Source organism: Phyllostomus discolor, chromosome 8, assembly GCF_004126475.2.
Source record: "Phyllostomus discolor isolate MPI-MPIP mPhyDis1 chromosome 8, mPhyDis1.pri.v3, whole genome shotgun sequence".
In the NCBI taxonomy this organism is placed as follows: Eukaryota; Metazoa; Chordata; class Mammalia; order Chiroptera; family Phyllostomidae; genus Phyllostomus; species Phyllostomus discolor.
The window spans coordinates 91,375,100-91,389,046 of NC_040910.2; the positions used below are offsets into that span (position 1 = coordinate 91,375,100).

The following is a 13,947-nucleotide window of genomic DNA, read 5'->3' on the forward strand; positions in this document are numbered from 1 at the left end:
TGTGTTTCATTGTTCTCTCTCCAGAGCAGATTTCACCTTCTTTCCTTTCTAGGCATAAAATGGGGGATGAAAACTTTAGTGAGCAAATTGGGACTGAGCTGAGTTGCAGCTGGGTTATAGTTTTGGTGAGGCTTTGTCCCTCTCTGGTCCCTTCTTAGAGCATAACCTTGTTTCTTAACCCCCATCTGGGAGAACCTGGTATGTTGACCACTGCCTTGCCACCTGAACTCTAATTCTAGTCTCCTCATCAAAGGGAGACTGCCCCAGCCCTTCTCCCTATCTTTCAGAGGCTTTCTGCTTAGTTTCTTAGCTTCCGATCAATCACAGCTTCAGAATTTGCTAAGTGCCTTGGAAGGGTGAGTATCTGACATGTGTCATACTTAGTTTTTTGTCTTTCTTTTCACTGGGAATTTGGTTCTTCAAGTGTCTTATGTTGTCTCTTTAGCTGTATAAAACCATGAAAAGCTCTGCTCAATTCTGTGTCCCCAGAAGTGGCCACCTACCAAGGCAACGAAAATCTAAGCATCTTTTTCGAAATCACCCATTGTCCTCCAGAAGGTGTGTACCTCCACACTTCATGGTTCTTTGCTCTCTGAATCTTGGTTCTTCAATATTGTTACTGTTTTTAGCATATCTCTTAATAGCTTAAATTTTTTTGTTTTGTTTTGTACAAATCGGGCCTTTTTAGTTATTCTCAGAGTTGCTGGTTTGCTGTAACCTACCCCTTTTCCTTATAATTTGTTTACTGTGAAAACTTGGTTATTTATTCCTTTGTATCTGTGGCTTATTTTTTTTTTCTGATTGTATCCCTGTTGTGTAGCTTTCTTGCCACTTGACATATCTAGCGATGCTTTTATTGGGTGCTGGACATTTAATTTTATGTGGTTGAAGTATATGGATTGTGTTACCTTCCTCTAAAGAGGCTTTGTTTCCTTGGCAAGTAAGTTACTTTAGGTTCAGTTTTTCCTTTATTAGGGATGGTGAAGAAGAGCTTATTTACTAGTGAACTGCACTCATCAATAGAGATCTCCTAGGGCCTTTCTTGAATGCTCCATGCCACTTTTCTGGTTACAATCAAAGCTTCCCACTTGTGTAAACTCTCGGAATCATTCAGTTCACAGCTCCTCATTTGTTCCTTGCCCGACCTGATGGAATTTCACCTTGTATGTGGGCTTCGAATTGAGCAAACACGTGAGGATGTCATGAAGATTTCTGTACTGCTTCCTCTTTTGGAGAACTCTACTTCACAATTTCAAGTCACCTAAGCTTCTGAACTTCATCTCTTGGAGCTTCTTTCCTCAGCTCAGTGAAACCATTGTGACTGTTTAGATCCATCGCTCTGCCTGCTGTGCAGTCAGTAGGCAGTGTGCCTCTGTGCAGAAAGCTGGGTCTATCTCAGAGGCCACCTCATGTTTCTCAGTCACAGCTGCATGTAGTCCACTTTCCTAGTTTACAGCTGAAGGATAAATCGGATCACTGTTATTGCTTCATGGCTGGAAGTAGTTCTGTGGTATCATTTTTTGCCCCATAATTTTATTACGAAATTAGTCAAATATGGTAAAGTTAAATGGTTTTACAATGACTAGCTGTCAGCTGTATATTTATTCCAGAAGCTACCATTAACATGTTACCATGGTTTATTGCATATCCATGTGCCTATCCATTCATTAATACTGTATTTTGCCATGTATAATGTGCTCCTGTGTATACTGTGCACCCATGTTTTTGGCCCAAACTTTCAGGAAAAAAATTTTTAATTTTTTAATTGAATTTTTAAAAATTTATGTTTAGAAACAAAACTGATTATCATATTCCAGAGTGTTCTTTTGCATACAGATGTAGTTATTGCATTCTAAAGTTATACTTTTAACACATGAGCATAAATAAAAGAATTAAAAACATTTTTATAGATATGGAATTAGTACTACCCATGTATTATGTGCATCCTTATTTTTCCCTCAAAAATTTAGGCAAAAAGTGTGCATTATACATGGCAAAATACAGCGTGTTTCTGTGTCAAAAATCAGTGATGTTCCTCTGCCACATTTCCTGAAAATGGGTCATTGGAAATAGAGACTTGAACAAATTTAGTTCAGCTTTGTCAAGAAAACAAAAGGTGTCTTGGGAACTTGCATCAGAAAACAATGTAATGTTTTGTTTCTCCTTTTGTGTTACCAAGCCATTGGTGGTCATTGCCTGGATCTATTATTTCATTAGGAATTGAATAATGGAGGTATTCTACTTGTATCGTTTCTATTTCATTTATTAGCTAGGCTTTACCTATAAAGAGAAAGTTACCCTTTTCAACTATTTGTTTACCCTAAATTATAGTTTGTACAGGAAAAAAAGCATAATTAGTGTTTTCTTCTTTTTGTCTACTAGTTTTCAAAATAATAAGTTGGTTTTCTACCATTTTCCAAGGGCAATCATTGAAGTCTTTGGTGGAGAGGGGAGTATGTATAGATTATGAAGTCATCGATATAAACATACCTGGACTATTCAAGCCATTGATTTTTTTTTTAATGTTGTGATTAGTAGAAGCCTCTTCAGGCTTGCTCCTGAGTCCTATTGTCTTGACTGCATAGTCTTGAGCTTTCTTAGTTCTCACTATTAGTATTTAATGGGAGCCTGTCCTTTGAATTTTTCTAGGAGGCCTGGCCATAACTTGAGCCCCATGGTTTTCAACAATTTTACCTTCACAGGAAACATTTGGCAATGTCTGTAGTCATTTTTTATTGTCACAAAGAGGGAGGAAGGAGGATGCTTTTTTGTACCATGGACAGAGGCCAGAGATGCTACTGCTTACCTGCAGAGTACAGGGACAACCCTCACAACAAAGAATTGTTCAGCCCAAAATGTCAAAGCTGCTTTTGAGAAATCTTGCCATGTACTAGTTCAGCTAGCATTTGTGTGGCTTTTTTAAATTTTATGAAATGAATACCTTTCCTACAATTCATGAAATCCACCTTGCAGGACCTTTATCGACAAGTAAATTTGAGGAGATCATATGACTTTGCCAAAGATCATATGACTAACCTTCACAGGACCTTCTTTGCATGCCACCCATCTTATGTGGTTGCAAGAAGTAGGCAGTTGAAGAATGTTAATATAAAGACCCCATTGTTGTTTCATATTTATCTTTCTCCTATACATGTCCATAAAGTCAAACAACTTTCAAGAGATGTCTGTGCTAAAACTAAATGCAGCTCTTGCTGTTGTTACAGTCTTTACTAGCAAGTTTTGATGCCACCCTGCTGTCTTTATTACGATACTACCGAAAAGATGCTCCTGGCATCTTTTCTCATAGTGCCTTTCCACGGGCAAGTTTTTTCTCCTAGGATTGCGTGCTGCCCAAATGATTTGTTAATGGGACATAATTTGGCAAATGCTAGACTTGTTCTAAAGAGTAGCTAATGGGTTCCGTGTAGGCCAGGAAAACTTGCCACCTTATTTGAGATACCTGAAAGTCTTTTTTTCAGGGGAGATGTGACATGTAGTTGCTTTTTAAAGTTCTTAGGTAGAAGTTACTGGAGAGAGCAAGTCACGTCCCATCCGGGAATCAGGAGCCAACTATTCACCTTAGCAGATGGTTGAAAACATGTAGGTTTTGTAAAGTGTTCTTAGAACAGTTTTAGTGGCTCTGAAGTATTACAAGTTTGATATGTAGGTAGCACTTAGAGCTTCAAGTAACTGAATTTCGTATTATTAAAGAAGAAGCAAGTTTACTGTATTACTTTGAAGGTTCATTTGTTAGAGAAATGGAGGTCTTAACAAACTAATCATATTTTGTTAACAGTGTCACAGAGGTATCTAGAAAGGACCTTTTGCACCTTTGGTATAATGAGTGGGGATCTGGGTTTTTATGAGACACTGAATTGTCAGTTTTCTTTGGCTCTTCACAGGTTCACCGGAATAGCCCAGTGCGCTCTGGCTGTGATGTGAATCCCTTCTGTGCACTGTGCGGCTCAAGCAGTGCCAGCACCATGCCTCCAGAAATCCACTACGAAGCCCCTCTGTTGGAACGACTATCCCAATTGGACGCTTGTGTTCACCCAGTTCTGGCATTTCCAGATGGTAAGAATGGCCTCAGAATATAGTCTAATGAATAAGACTTACAGGCTGCAAAGTGAAAGATAATCAGCCAAGATCCTGGTATGACTCAGGTATTATGATGGAATCACTTTCTGCCAACAAAAGTCTTCTCATAATTTTGCAAATAGGATGCAACAGATCCATCAGACCAGAATGTGCCACTAAAAATTGTAACTTGCCAAGAGATTTTCCCCCAACCCTTCAAGTGACTAGATGGGGTTTAGGGGCAGTTGGTTCCTTCATTATACTCCAGTATATCTTTAAAAATGTATTGTCTGTGTGCCCCATGTTGTAAAATAGTGTGGGCAGCACTGTTCTGAGAGAATGTTTTCATTTTGGGGGTGTACGTATTACTGGGGATGGTTACAAGACAGCTTTCCCGGGTGTGCATAAGCATAGATCTTCAGTGGAAGCGTGTACTGTTTTTCTAAGATACCAATCTACCTGATAAGCCTTTGTGTCTGCCAATTTTTCTTTTCTACCTCTTTTTTTATAATTGTTCTTCTCCCATTTCACAAAAGAAAGTCATTCCTCTTACCTATATTGAGTCTGTTTTCTGTTTTGTTTGGTTTTTCCATATTGAGTTTCAATGTGGGTCTTGCTCCTGAATGTAAAAACTGTAGGCAGTAGGGACAGTATAAACAAAGGGACCATTTCCAGGAATACATGGCGCCTGAAGGAGAAGCCCATGGAAGTAAAATACAAAAAAAGTTTGAATTAAAAAATTAATGACGGTGGAGGTACCTTATTTTGTTTAGATTCTGTGCCTTATTTTGTTTAGATTCTGTGTTTAGGTCTGTCATCCTAGAGTAAATATTAAGAGGATAACTGAAGTTAGACTTTGACTAAAAGTCTGATGGACTAAATAGGTTTAAAAGAAAGATTTTTTTCTTCAGCTAATTAAGCTAAAATATATTTACATGCCAAAGTGTTGATAAAAATATTTTTAAAGCATATGTAATATTTTAGAAAATACAACTTTTACAACTATCTGAATTTATGATTTTTTTAAAAATTGTATTTCGTATGGGGGAGGGACGTGAGCAAAAATGTTGAAACCACTGCTCTAGATAGAGGCTATAGGAAGCCATACTTTCATCTGTATTGATTTAATTGATTTTTTGAGATAATCTCATGATCTGGCCCCAGCCTATGGGATGTAATTAGCGTTTCTTCTCAAATGGTTGTGGCATTCTATCTATTATGTTAATGATTGTTTTACTTTTCATTAGTTAAATTTTAAGTTTCCTGGGGATAAGGTTCCATGTGTTCTTCCTATTTTATCCTTTGTAACACTTCATAGATAGTCTGTACAAGTTTTTGCAAGGAGGATAACTGAAATAGGAGTACTAAAAAGGATATCTGAAGAATGAGAATTATGTGGGATGTGAAATTGGCTTGGTTGGGGGAGTGGTTAGCATGAGTGGTATGTAAACTTTTTTTCTCTCTTAAAGAGATAGATGCTCCGTATTTTGGATTTTGTGAACTGTGCTATGTTGTCTGTGGTGCAGCTATGCAACTCGGCCGTTGTAACACAAAAGAAGCCATAGACAATATATGTAAACAAATGGTGTGGCTGTGTTCCAGTAAAACTTTATTTATAAAAACAATCATTACTGATACCTATCCTAGACAATCTCCTCTTTATCTGTTCTTTGCATGACTGAATTCTTTCTTAGCCACCTAAATTCTGTAACAGCTCTATGACTTGTTATCAAAACTCCCTTCCACTAAAGAAAGGACGTGGTATATATAATATTTTTGCTGCCATTGACTTCTTTCTGGAAAGAGTAGAAATATTTGGAAAACTTGGAGCATATGGATAGCAAGTTAGGCAGGGTCAGTATAATGGTACAGCAGTGAATTAACTTTATAATATAATAAAAGACACTAAAACATTTTTCCTCCGTGTTTCAGATTCCAGAGTCATTGGCTTCCACCTTCTCTTGCCATTTGGGTTTAGCTCATACACTTATTACTTGTATAGCATTTTGTAGTTTAAAAAGCATTTTTTTTTTTTTTTTACAACTTATTTGCTATTCTCAGTAATCTTGTAAGGTGTTGCTTCAGTTTTCCAGATCAAGAAACAGGCTTTAGAGAGATAATGGTTTTATCTTAGGCTAAATGGCTTAGAATTCAAACTCAAGTCATCTGATGCTTGTCCTTTGTTTTTCTCTATTCTGTGTTCCTTCCCAGCCAGGTTATTAAGAGAAGTTAGGTTTCTACACAGTTCCAAACTGTAGCTGCAGACGAAGAAGCATCAAGGAATACTTAGGAGGATTTCTTTGATTAGATACTCTCTCAGGTTTACCATTTTGAATTGTATAGGCTTGTATTTGAATAAAGAAGCCTATGGTTGTATTTTGATTCTGAATAGGTCTCTTCCATACTCATTGAATATTAGCTGATGAACATGGTGATCATTTCTTTGTGAACAGTATTACTATGTACAGTTTTGAATTGTCTCCTCTATCCTCCAATCAAATATATCCAAACCACCTGTCTGACATCGTTCATTCCACCATTCAGCATTTCTACTAGGAAGTTCCTATTCCCTGTTAACACTCTTTCATATCTATAGATCTGACCACTGCCCTTACACTTCCCCACTCCATCCCATTCAAAGCAACTATAGGTATCAATGAGGGGGAAGGAAGGAAAGATAACATTTTCCTGTCTGCTTCTAAATACTCTTTGTCCCTTTGTCTCTCAGTTTTACATACACACATAGCTCCTGACCATGTCACTAGGGTTTGGATAAGAATTGGTCATTAAATTTTCCTTAGGAGATGGTAAAGGAGACTATATATTTTACTATACCGAGCTGGGTGTATGCACATATTTGCCTTTGGATAAATTAGACTTCTGTGAGTTGACCTGGGGACCTAGTTACTATATCTTATATTGTCCTTATTTGGGTAATTTTGCTTTGTCCAAACAACTGCCACATTCAGAATGTAATCTCTTGTAAACTGGAGCATTCTCAGGGCCACCACCCTAGAGGGCACTATTCTATGTGAATAGTGCCTCCTAAAGTATTGTGATTCCTGCTGTATCATTGTGCAGGACAGTTAGTAACAGTGAGGACTAGCAGCCAGCATAATACTGTGTGGATCAAACATGTGCATCAGACCTGATCTCTGTGTCACCTTTTTGCATCCTCTTCATTTTCAAGTAGAACCATCTGTGTAGTTTGTGAAGGTAGGAGCCAGCTGCAGCTTGTAATCCTCGAGTTCTGTCTCCCATCACGATGACTCCTCATTCACTTGCATTAAGCATGGCTAAAGATGATAGAATTTGAGGAACCATGAGCCAAGCAGAGAGGTGGAGGCTTTAGGTTGTGATAACCCTTTAGTACTCCAGAAGGAGGGGCTTGTTTCTTTATCACCTTACTTACAAGTAAGGTTAATCTTTAGCTTGAAATGTAGAGGGTACACAACCTTGGGGAAAGGAATTATTTGTTAGGTTTGTGCTTAATAAGAGCACCACCTGCTGGCTATGCAGATCTGTGCTGTTTTGAGAGAGTTTGCCAAGACCACAGCTTGCCAGCAGGAGGAGGAAGTGAGCACTACAGACACCTCAAGAAAGTGTGTTTGGGAAAATGGTGGAAAGTATGAGTAAGACAGTCAAATGACTCATGGAATGACAGACCCTGGTGAGCCTAAAGTCAAAGTCTTTTCATTTTGTTTGCAGAAATGGTAATGTAAGGTAATATTTGTAATTGCTTCTGTTTTCCTGTTACTGACCTGATCAAGGATCTGCTATCTCTATTCTCTGATAATAGCACTTGAATGCCATTGCCTGTGAATGTATAGAATGTATGAAATCCTCTAGCTGAATGGGTTCCTATCATCTTTTCCATTTCATATGCCTTTCTTTGCTTACTTTCAGGTTCACTGTATCCATTCTAGTTCGAAGTTTTAGCTTACAGGGATCTTAGGTGTTAGTTCTTCCTCAGGTACAAAGTGACCTTACATTAGCAATTCCTAAGGGATGATCTTTGTTCACTGACAAGGGGATTTAACTGAGTTCCTCTTCACTCTTATATGAAAGCAATTAAAACACAGCAAACTTCTAGCAAAGCGTAGGGGGCTGCCTAGGCCCCTTAAACAGTTTATTATCCCTAACCGCTTATTCAGTGGGTTTGTAAGAAGAGCTCTTGATTCTCCTTAATACCTCGTCTCCAAGTGTGTCCTGTTTGCTTACTTGATTGTTTGATAGTGGCTGTTTGGATTTCATTAATTTTTTTAGAACAGTCTGGGCTCCTACAGTCCAACAAGACATGGTTGCTTAGCCTGTAGTCCAGTAGACAGAGGAGGGGAGAACTGGAGCACGTGTGCTGGGGTGTCACCAGACCTGATCTAGCCCTGCTGCCCTGTCTACAGATGAAGACACTGAAGCCCACTTAAGTGACTTGTTCTTGTTCTCCTCCTGCTCAGTAATAGAACTAGGACCCAAATCTGGCTCTATTTCCTTCCAGTCCGTTGCTGTTTCCACTGTCTCCTTACTTCCCTGGGTTAATTTTCACTTTTGGGAGGGTAATGTCTGGGAAAAATGACATCACTATGTTTTTGTAGTCTCATTCCATAGCCTTTGCCAAGTGGGAGTGACTCTTCTGGTGACAAAGGGGTGTCCTGTGATGCTGAGGAAGTGTTCTCCCCTTTCTGAAGCCTTCTGTGTGCATTCCAGCTCAGCCCAGCTTCCAGAATGCCTCTAGACAAGGCTTTATTTCCTGCACATCATTTTCCCCAACCAACCCCTCTGAAGTAGGGCAAAGAATTTTATCATTACTACCTCTAAACTCACTTCTCAACTGTTGATGAATAGGGAATCCTTCTTTTAAGGTTGACTTTGGGGAAATGGGGAGGAATCAGACTGTTTTATTGAGGCACTTCCAAGGAGGAGGGGTTAAAGGCTGGGAGGCCGAGATATCCAAAGTCCTGGGCCTGGCCAGGATCTCCCCAACTTCAAGATTGCTGAATGCCGACATTTATTTTAAGAATTGGGATAGGTAAATTGTTTTTAAGTGTAAGAAAGAATGTTTATAGAAAAAAAAGTAGATGACAGTACTGTCCTCAAAGACTATATCTCAGTACGTAGACATGTAGGAAATATTTACTGCCATTAAAACTTTTAGTTTCCCTATTTGTTTCACTGCCTTAAGGACAGGTGATCTATATTCAGAACTAGAAAATAATGTCCTGAGGCTGCTTGCTCTTTAGGGAAATTTCGTACCTAAGAATGGAACCATTCTATTAACTAAGGGATATGTTCGTTGTAGTCCTGAAACATCTAGTGTTCAAATTTGGTCTTTGAAATGTCATGAAATCCATGGTCTATACTACAGGAAAGAGTGGTTAAATTCTTTTAAACTGCAGAACTCTCTTGAAAAATACTCTGTACTCTCCACTTCCTTGGGAATAATTTGAGAAGCATCAGATTTCACCTGAGAATTAAACCTCTCCATTCTTTGGCCCAAAGAATAATCTCGTGGTGTAATGGCTAAGAGTGTGGGCTTGAGGGTTATGCAACCTGAGTTTGAATGTTGGTTGTTGCTAAATTATGTAACCTTGGACAGTTCATTTCACCTCTCTGAACCTATTTTTTCTCTCTTTTAAAAGGAGCATAGTGATGCTTACATCATGGAATTGTTACAAAGATTGAATGATACACACAGATGACATACACACACAGTGCCGGCCACATAAATGATCATTTATTGCTTTTTTCTCGCCACTCCCCCTGCCCTCTATCCTAGTTCAGATTGAGCACATCCTCTAACCCACCCTGGGAGCCAAAACCTCTCACATATTTAGAAAACACAATAAATAGAGTATATTTGTAGTAGTTCTGAAAAAAAGTAGGCATGCTATCAATGACTAGAGTTCAGAGTGATTTTTGAAAGATGAAAAACAAGATAACTGGAGAAATAAAACTAGGAAAAAAGTAGCCTGAAGTACATGTTAGAATTAAGCTCCTGTGAGGAAGGAGCTATTACAGGAAAGTTCTTTGCCAACAAAGGAGAAGGACACAGAAGTAAGGATGGGACCTGGGCATTTATCTGGGTGATGAATTGGGGCTTATTTTGGGGATAGCCAGGTTGATTTTCCCCTCCTGTACTCCTGCTCCGCCAGTGCCTGTTTCCATCAGGCAGTGGTGTTTCATTCTGTGCTGCAGTGGTGGTGTAGACTTGGGGCTAGAGCTTTGGGGTATGTCCCAGGTAGTTAATGGCTCCCAGGAGGAACTGGGAGCTAAAGAGAAATGTGCTGGGCTTCAGATTAAAAAGAACCTTGAAGTTTTTCAGAACCCTGAAAAAACCCACACCTGTGTCTGTCATGGTGAAATTTCAGAACATTCAGATTACAAAAAGGAAAATCTCAGTTTCAGATTGCCAATAGAGGAATATAGCCAGAATAATACGGCAAGAAATAGAAATGAAAGGCATACAGATTGAAAAGAACGGTCTATTTCTATATGTAGAAAATCCTAAGGAATCCACAATAGCAACAATAAAAAATAATTGTTAGTAATGAGTTCCTCAAGATCACAGGGTATAATAAGGTCAGTATATAAAAATTTACTGTATTTTTTATACTACCAATGAATATAAGCTCAAGTTTTTAATGGTGCTATCAAAAATATGAAATACTTAAGAATAAATTAAATAATCTGAATATGATCTGTGCGTTGAAAACTGACAGACACTGCTGGGAGAAAATTATGGAAAACTTGAAAGTATGGATAAACACACCATGTTGATGGATTGAAAGACTCAGTATTGATGGCAGGACAGATGGCAGTTCTCAAACTGACCTAATTGAGTCAGTTTAATAATAACAAGCTTTTATTTGTTTGCTTGTGTTTTCAAAAGCTTAAAAGGAAAACAGACCATGTACAAGTGAGTAAGAAGCCGTTTTGTCTTATTTGCAACACTGGATGTTAGAATACAATGGAGTAAAGCTTTAAAAGGGTCAGATGATCAAATTTAAAAAGATTAATTTGTGTCCTGACCAGTGTTGATCAGGTAGTTGGACCGTCGTCCTGTAAACCAAAAGGTTGCTAATTCAATTCCCATTGAGGTCACATGCCTAGGTTGTGGGTTTGGTCCCCAGTTGGGGAATGGACGAAAGGCAACTGATCAATGTTTCTCTCCCCACCTCTCTTTCTCTATTTCCCTTTCCCTCTCTCTAATCAATAAGCATGTCCTCAGATCAGGATTTTTTTTTTTTAAGATTACTTTGTGATGTTGAATATTAAAAAATCAGCTAAAAAGCCTATCAGGGTGCCCAACCTTTTGGCGTCTCTGTGTCATACATGAAATACACAAAAACTGATGAGCAAAAAAAGGATTTTCAGTAAATTTATGATTCTCTGTTGGGCCACATGTGGCCTGCGGGCTGCATGTTGGACACCCCTGCTAATAATCTCAAGGGGGTTGGAGCTGTGGAGGAAGGTGGGGGAAGAATGGTATAGTTCTTAACTTTGGGGAGAAGATGTAGTACACAGTACAGTGCCGAATAGATAAAGTGAACCGAATAATGGTTGAATGACTATATACTGATTAAATCTAATGACGGAAGTAAATTTAAATGTTTTAGTCTCTAGAAGAATAGAAACAGGATGTTTTATCAAACTTTCAAACCAGTAAAGTTAAATTTAGCAGAGTACACAAACAAAGAAAATTATCAATCTAACAAGATATTTTAGATGTGTTTTGTTTTTGAACTTGAAAAATAAGATGCAAAGTAACTTGCAGGTAGAATGAGCAGTAAAACTCAGATAAACAGATACCCCATATGATAGTGCTTGCCTGCCAGGTCACCTTGCCACTGGGCAAATGAAAGAAGGATGGATAGGACCCACTGGAGAGCCAGATGGTGAAATCACCTCACTTCATGAGATGGGAGCCCAGAGGCCAGGTTTGTGGACTAACCTTTAGTGTTTTGTGTTTCTTGCAGATGTTCCCACAAGCCTGCACTTCCAGAGCATGCTGAAATCTCAGTGGCAGAATAAACCTTTTGACAAAATCAAACCTCCCAAAAAATTTTCACTTAAGCACAGAACACCCATGCCAGGCAGTCTGCCAGATCCAACTCGTAAAGACAGGCACAAGTTGGTCAACTCCTTCCTAACAACAGCCAGTAAGTGTCAGAGGACCAGGGAGCCCTTCTGTTACTTTCCTGTTCCTTTTATGGGTGCAGGTTCCTGGTTTGCTGTGGCAGTATGTTGGGTTGGAAGTCGGTAACAAAGTCAGCTTACCGTCTACTTCTACTTATCCTGATTCTCTCAGATAGACTTGGAAAGCTGTTCCAGACATCATGCCTCTTGGGGCAGGACCCATAGTGCTCAGTGAACAGCCAGCAGTAGCATGGCATTGGGTTCATCTGTGGGCAGGCTGTCTTCTGTAGCCTGGTGTCTCTTTTCTCTGGTGGAGGACCCTGTGGGCTCCCTGATCATTGTGCTGTTTGCTAGAAGCTTCAGTCCCAGAGGACTGGCCTACTGTCCTAGGTGTCTGTCATTGGCCTAGTGAAAACTAGACCTCAGAACTTAAATAAGAAAAGATTGAGAGAAGATATTTCACAGCTCTTTCTCTGTTCCCCTCTTCAGAGCTGTCCCATCACCAAACCCGGCCTGACAGGACCCACAGGCAACACTTAGACGATGTGGGGGCCGTGCCTATGGTGGAGCGAGTGACAGCGCCAAAAGCAGAGCGCTTGCCCAACCCACCGCCACCTGTGCATGACCCAAACCACAGCAAAATGAGATTGCGAGACCATTCATCTGAGAGAAGTGAAGGTAGGGCCAGGCCTGGCACCTCTACCTGCATTTGCACCTGCTCAGGGCTTTCTGGGGCAGCCTGTACTTCTCTTAATTGCCCCCAGCTTTGTCCTTCACTCTAGGAAGGCAGAATAGAGAGACTCCACTGCTCTTACATGTAGGCCACTTCTGCTGTAGCACCCTCTGCCCAGCCCCCTGCTTCGCCTTTTTATCCTTCAGGCTTAGAAAGCATTTTTGCTTTTACTGTGTATTGCTCACATTCCTAGCTTGTGCTAGAAGTACAGCTGGTTGAGGTAGCCACATGGTCCCATTTTCTGTTGACCTCTGCAGTGTTGAAGCATCACACAGACTTGAGCAGTTCGAGCTACTTGGCAGCCTCCCACCATTCACCGCACAGTCCCTTGGTGCGACAGCTCTCCACCTCATCAGACACCTCTGCACCCTCCAGCTCCAGCCCACAAGTTACAGCCAGCACATCTGTAAGTACCTGCATGGAGTTGGCCGGGCGGCCCCTCTGCAGTTTCGGCTCATTTGAGTGTTTCTGGGGGACAGTGTAGAAAGCGGCCTGTGAAGCCCAGGGCAGCTGTGGGGACTCAACTTACCATGTTGTGTTGTTTTTTGTTGTTTTTTGTTCTTGTTTTCAGTCAGAGTGGTGGTCTTTTACTTTCTGTTGTTTTCGTTTTTCATCATAAAAATGAATGTATCTGTGCTGGTCCATCCATAGAAAGCTTGATGCAGAGACAGATCCTTAAATTAAAGTGGTCTATGACTATTCAAGGTCTGTGGGACTGTTTCACATAGACCCAACAATGTCATGTCTCTAACACTGTTAGTCTAAGAAGTAGGCAGAGAGAAGGGACACAGGAGCGTTGCCTGTGTGGGCGTTGGAGACATTTGATTTCCCTGTTTTTACTGTACAGGTGAGTGGAGCTCCAGTACTGAGAGTCAACACTGGGTGTTAGGGTGCCTGGAACCAAAGGGAGAAGGCAGAGCCCATGCTTTTCAGGTGCACAGAGCAGAGTTAACAGATCCAGAAAGCCGTTCTCAAAGCCATTCCAGACTCACATTCCTATTAAT

General features: G+C 40.0%; 1 protein-coding gene across 6 annotated transcripts in view; it reads left to right on the forward strand.

Moving 5' to 3' along the window:
- Nucleotides 1–13,947, forward strand: part of KANSL1 (KAT8 regulatory NSL complex subunit 1) — a 150,586-nt gene that overhangs the window by 129,429 nt on the left and 7,210 nt on the right. For 4 of the 6 annotated variants that reach the window (XM_028520847.2, XM_036033557.1, XM_036033555.1 and 1 more), the window contains 4 exons: nt 3,903–4,074; nt 12,051–12,233; nt 12,700–12,888; nt 13,201–13,349. In XM_028520847.2, coding sequence (XP_028376648.1) covers nt 3,903–4,074; nt 12,051–12,233; nt 12,700–12,888; nt 13,201–13,349 — 693 coding nt within the window. The remainder of the gene's footprint in view (nt 1–3,902; nt 4,075–12,050; nt 12,234–12,699; nt 12,889–13,200; nt 13,350–13,947) is intronic. The other 2 variants (XM_028520848.2, XM_036033559.1) reach the window with 1 other exon arrangement.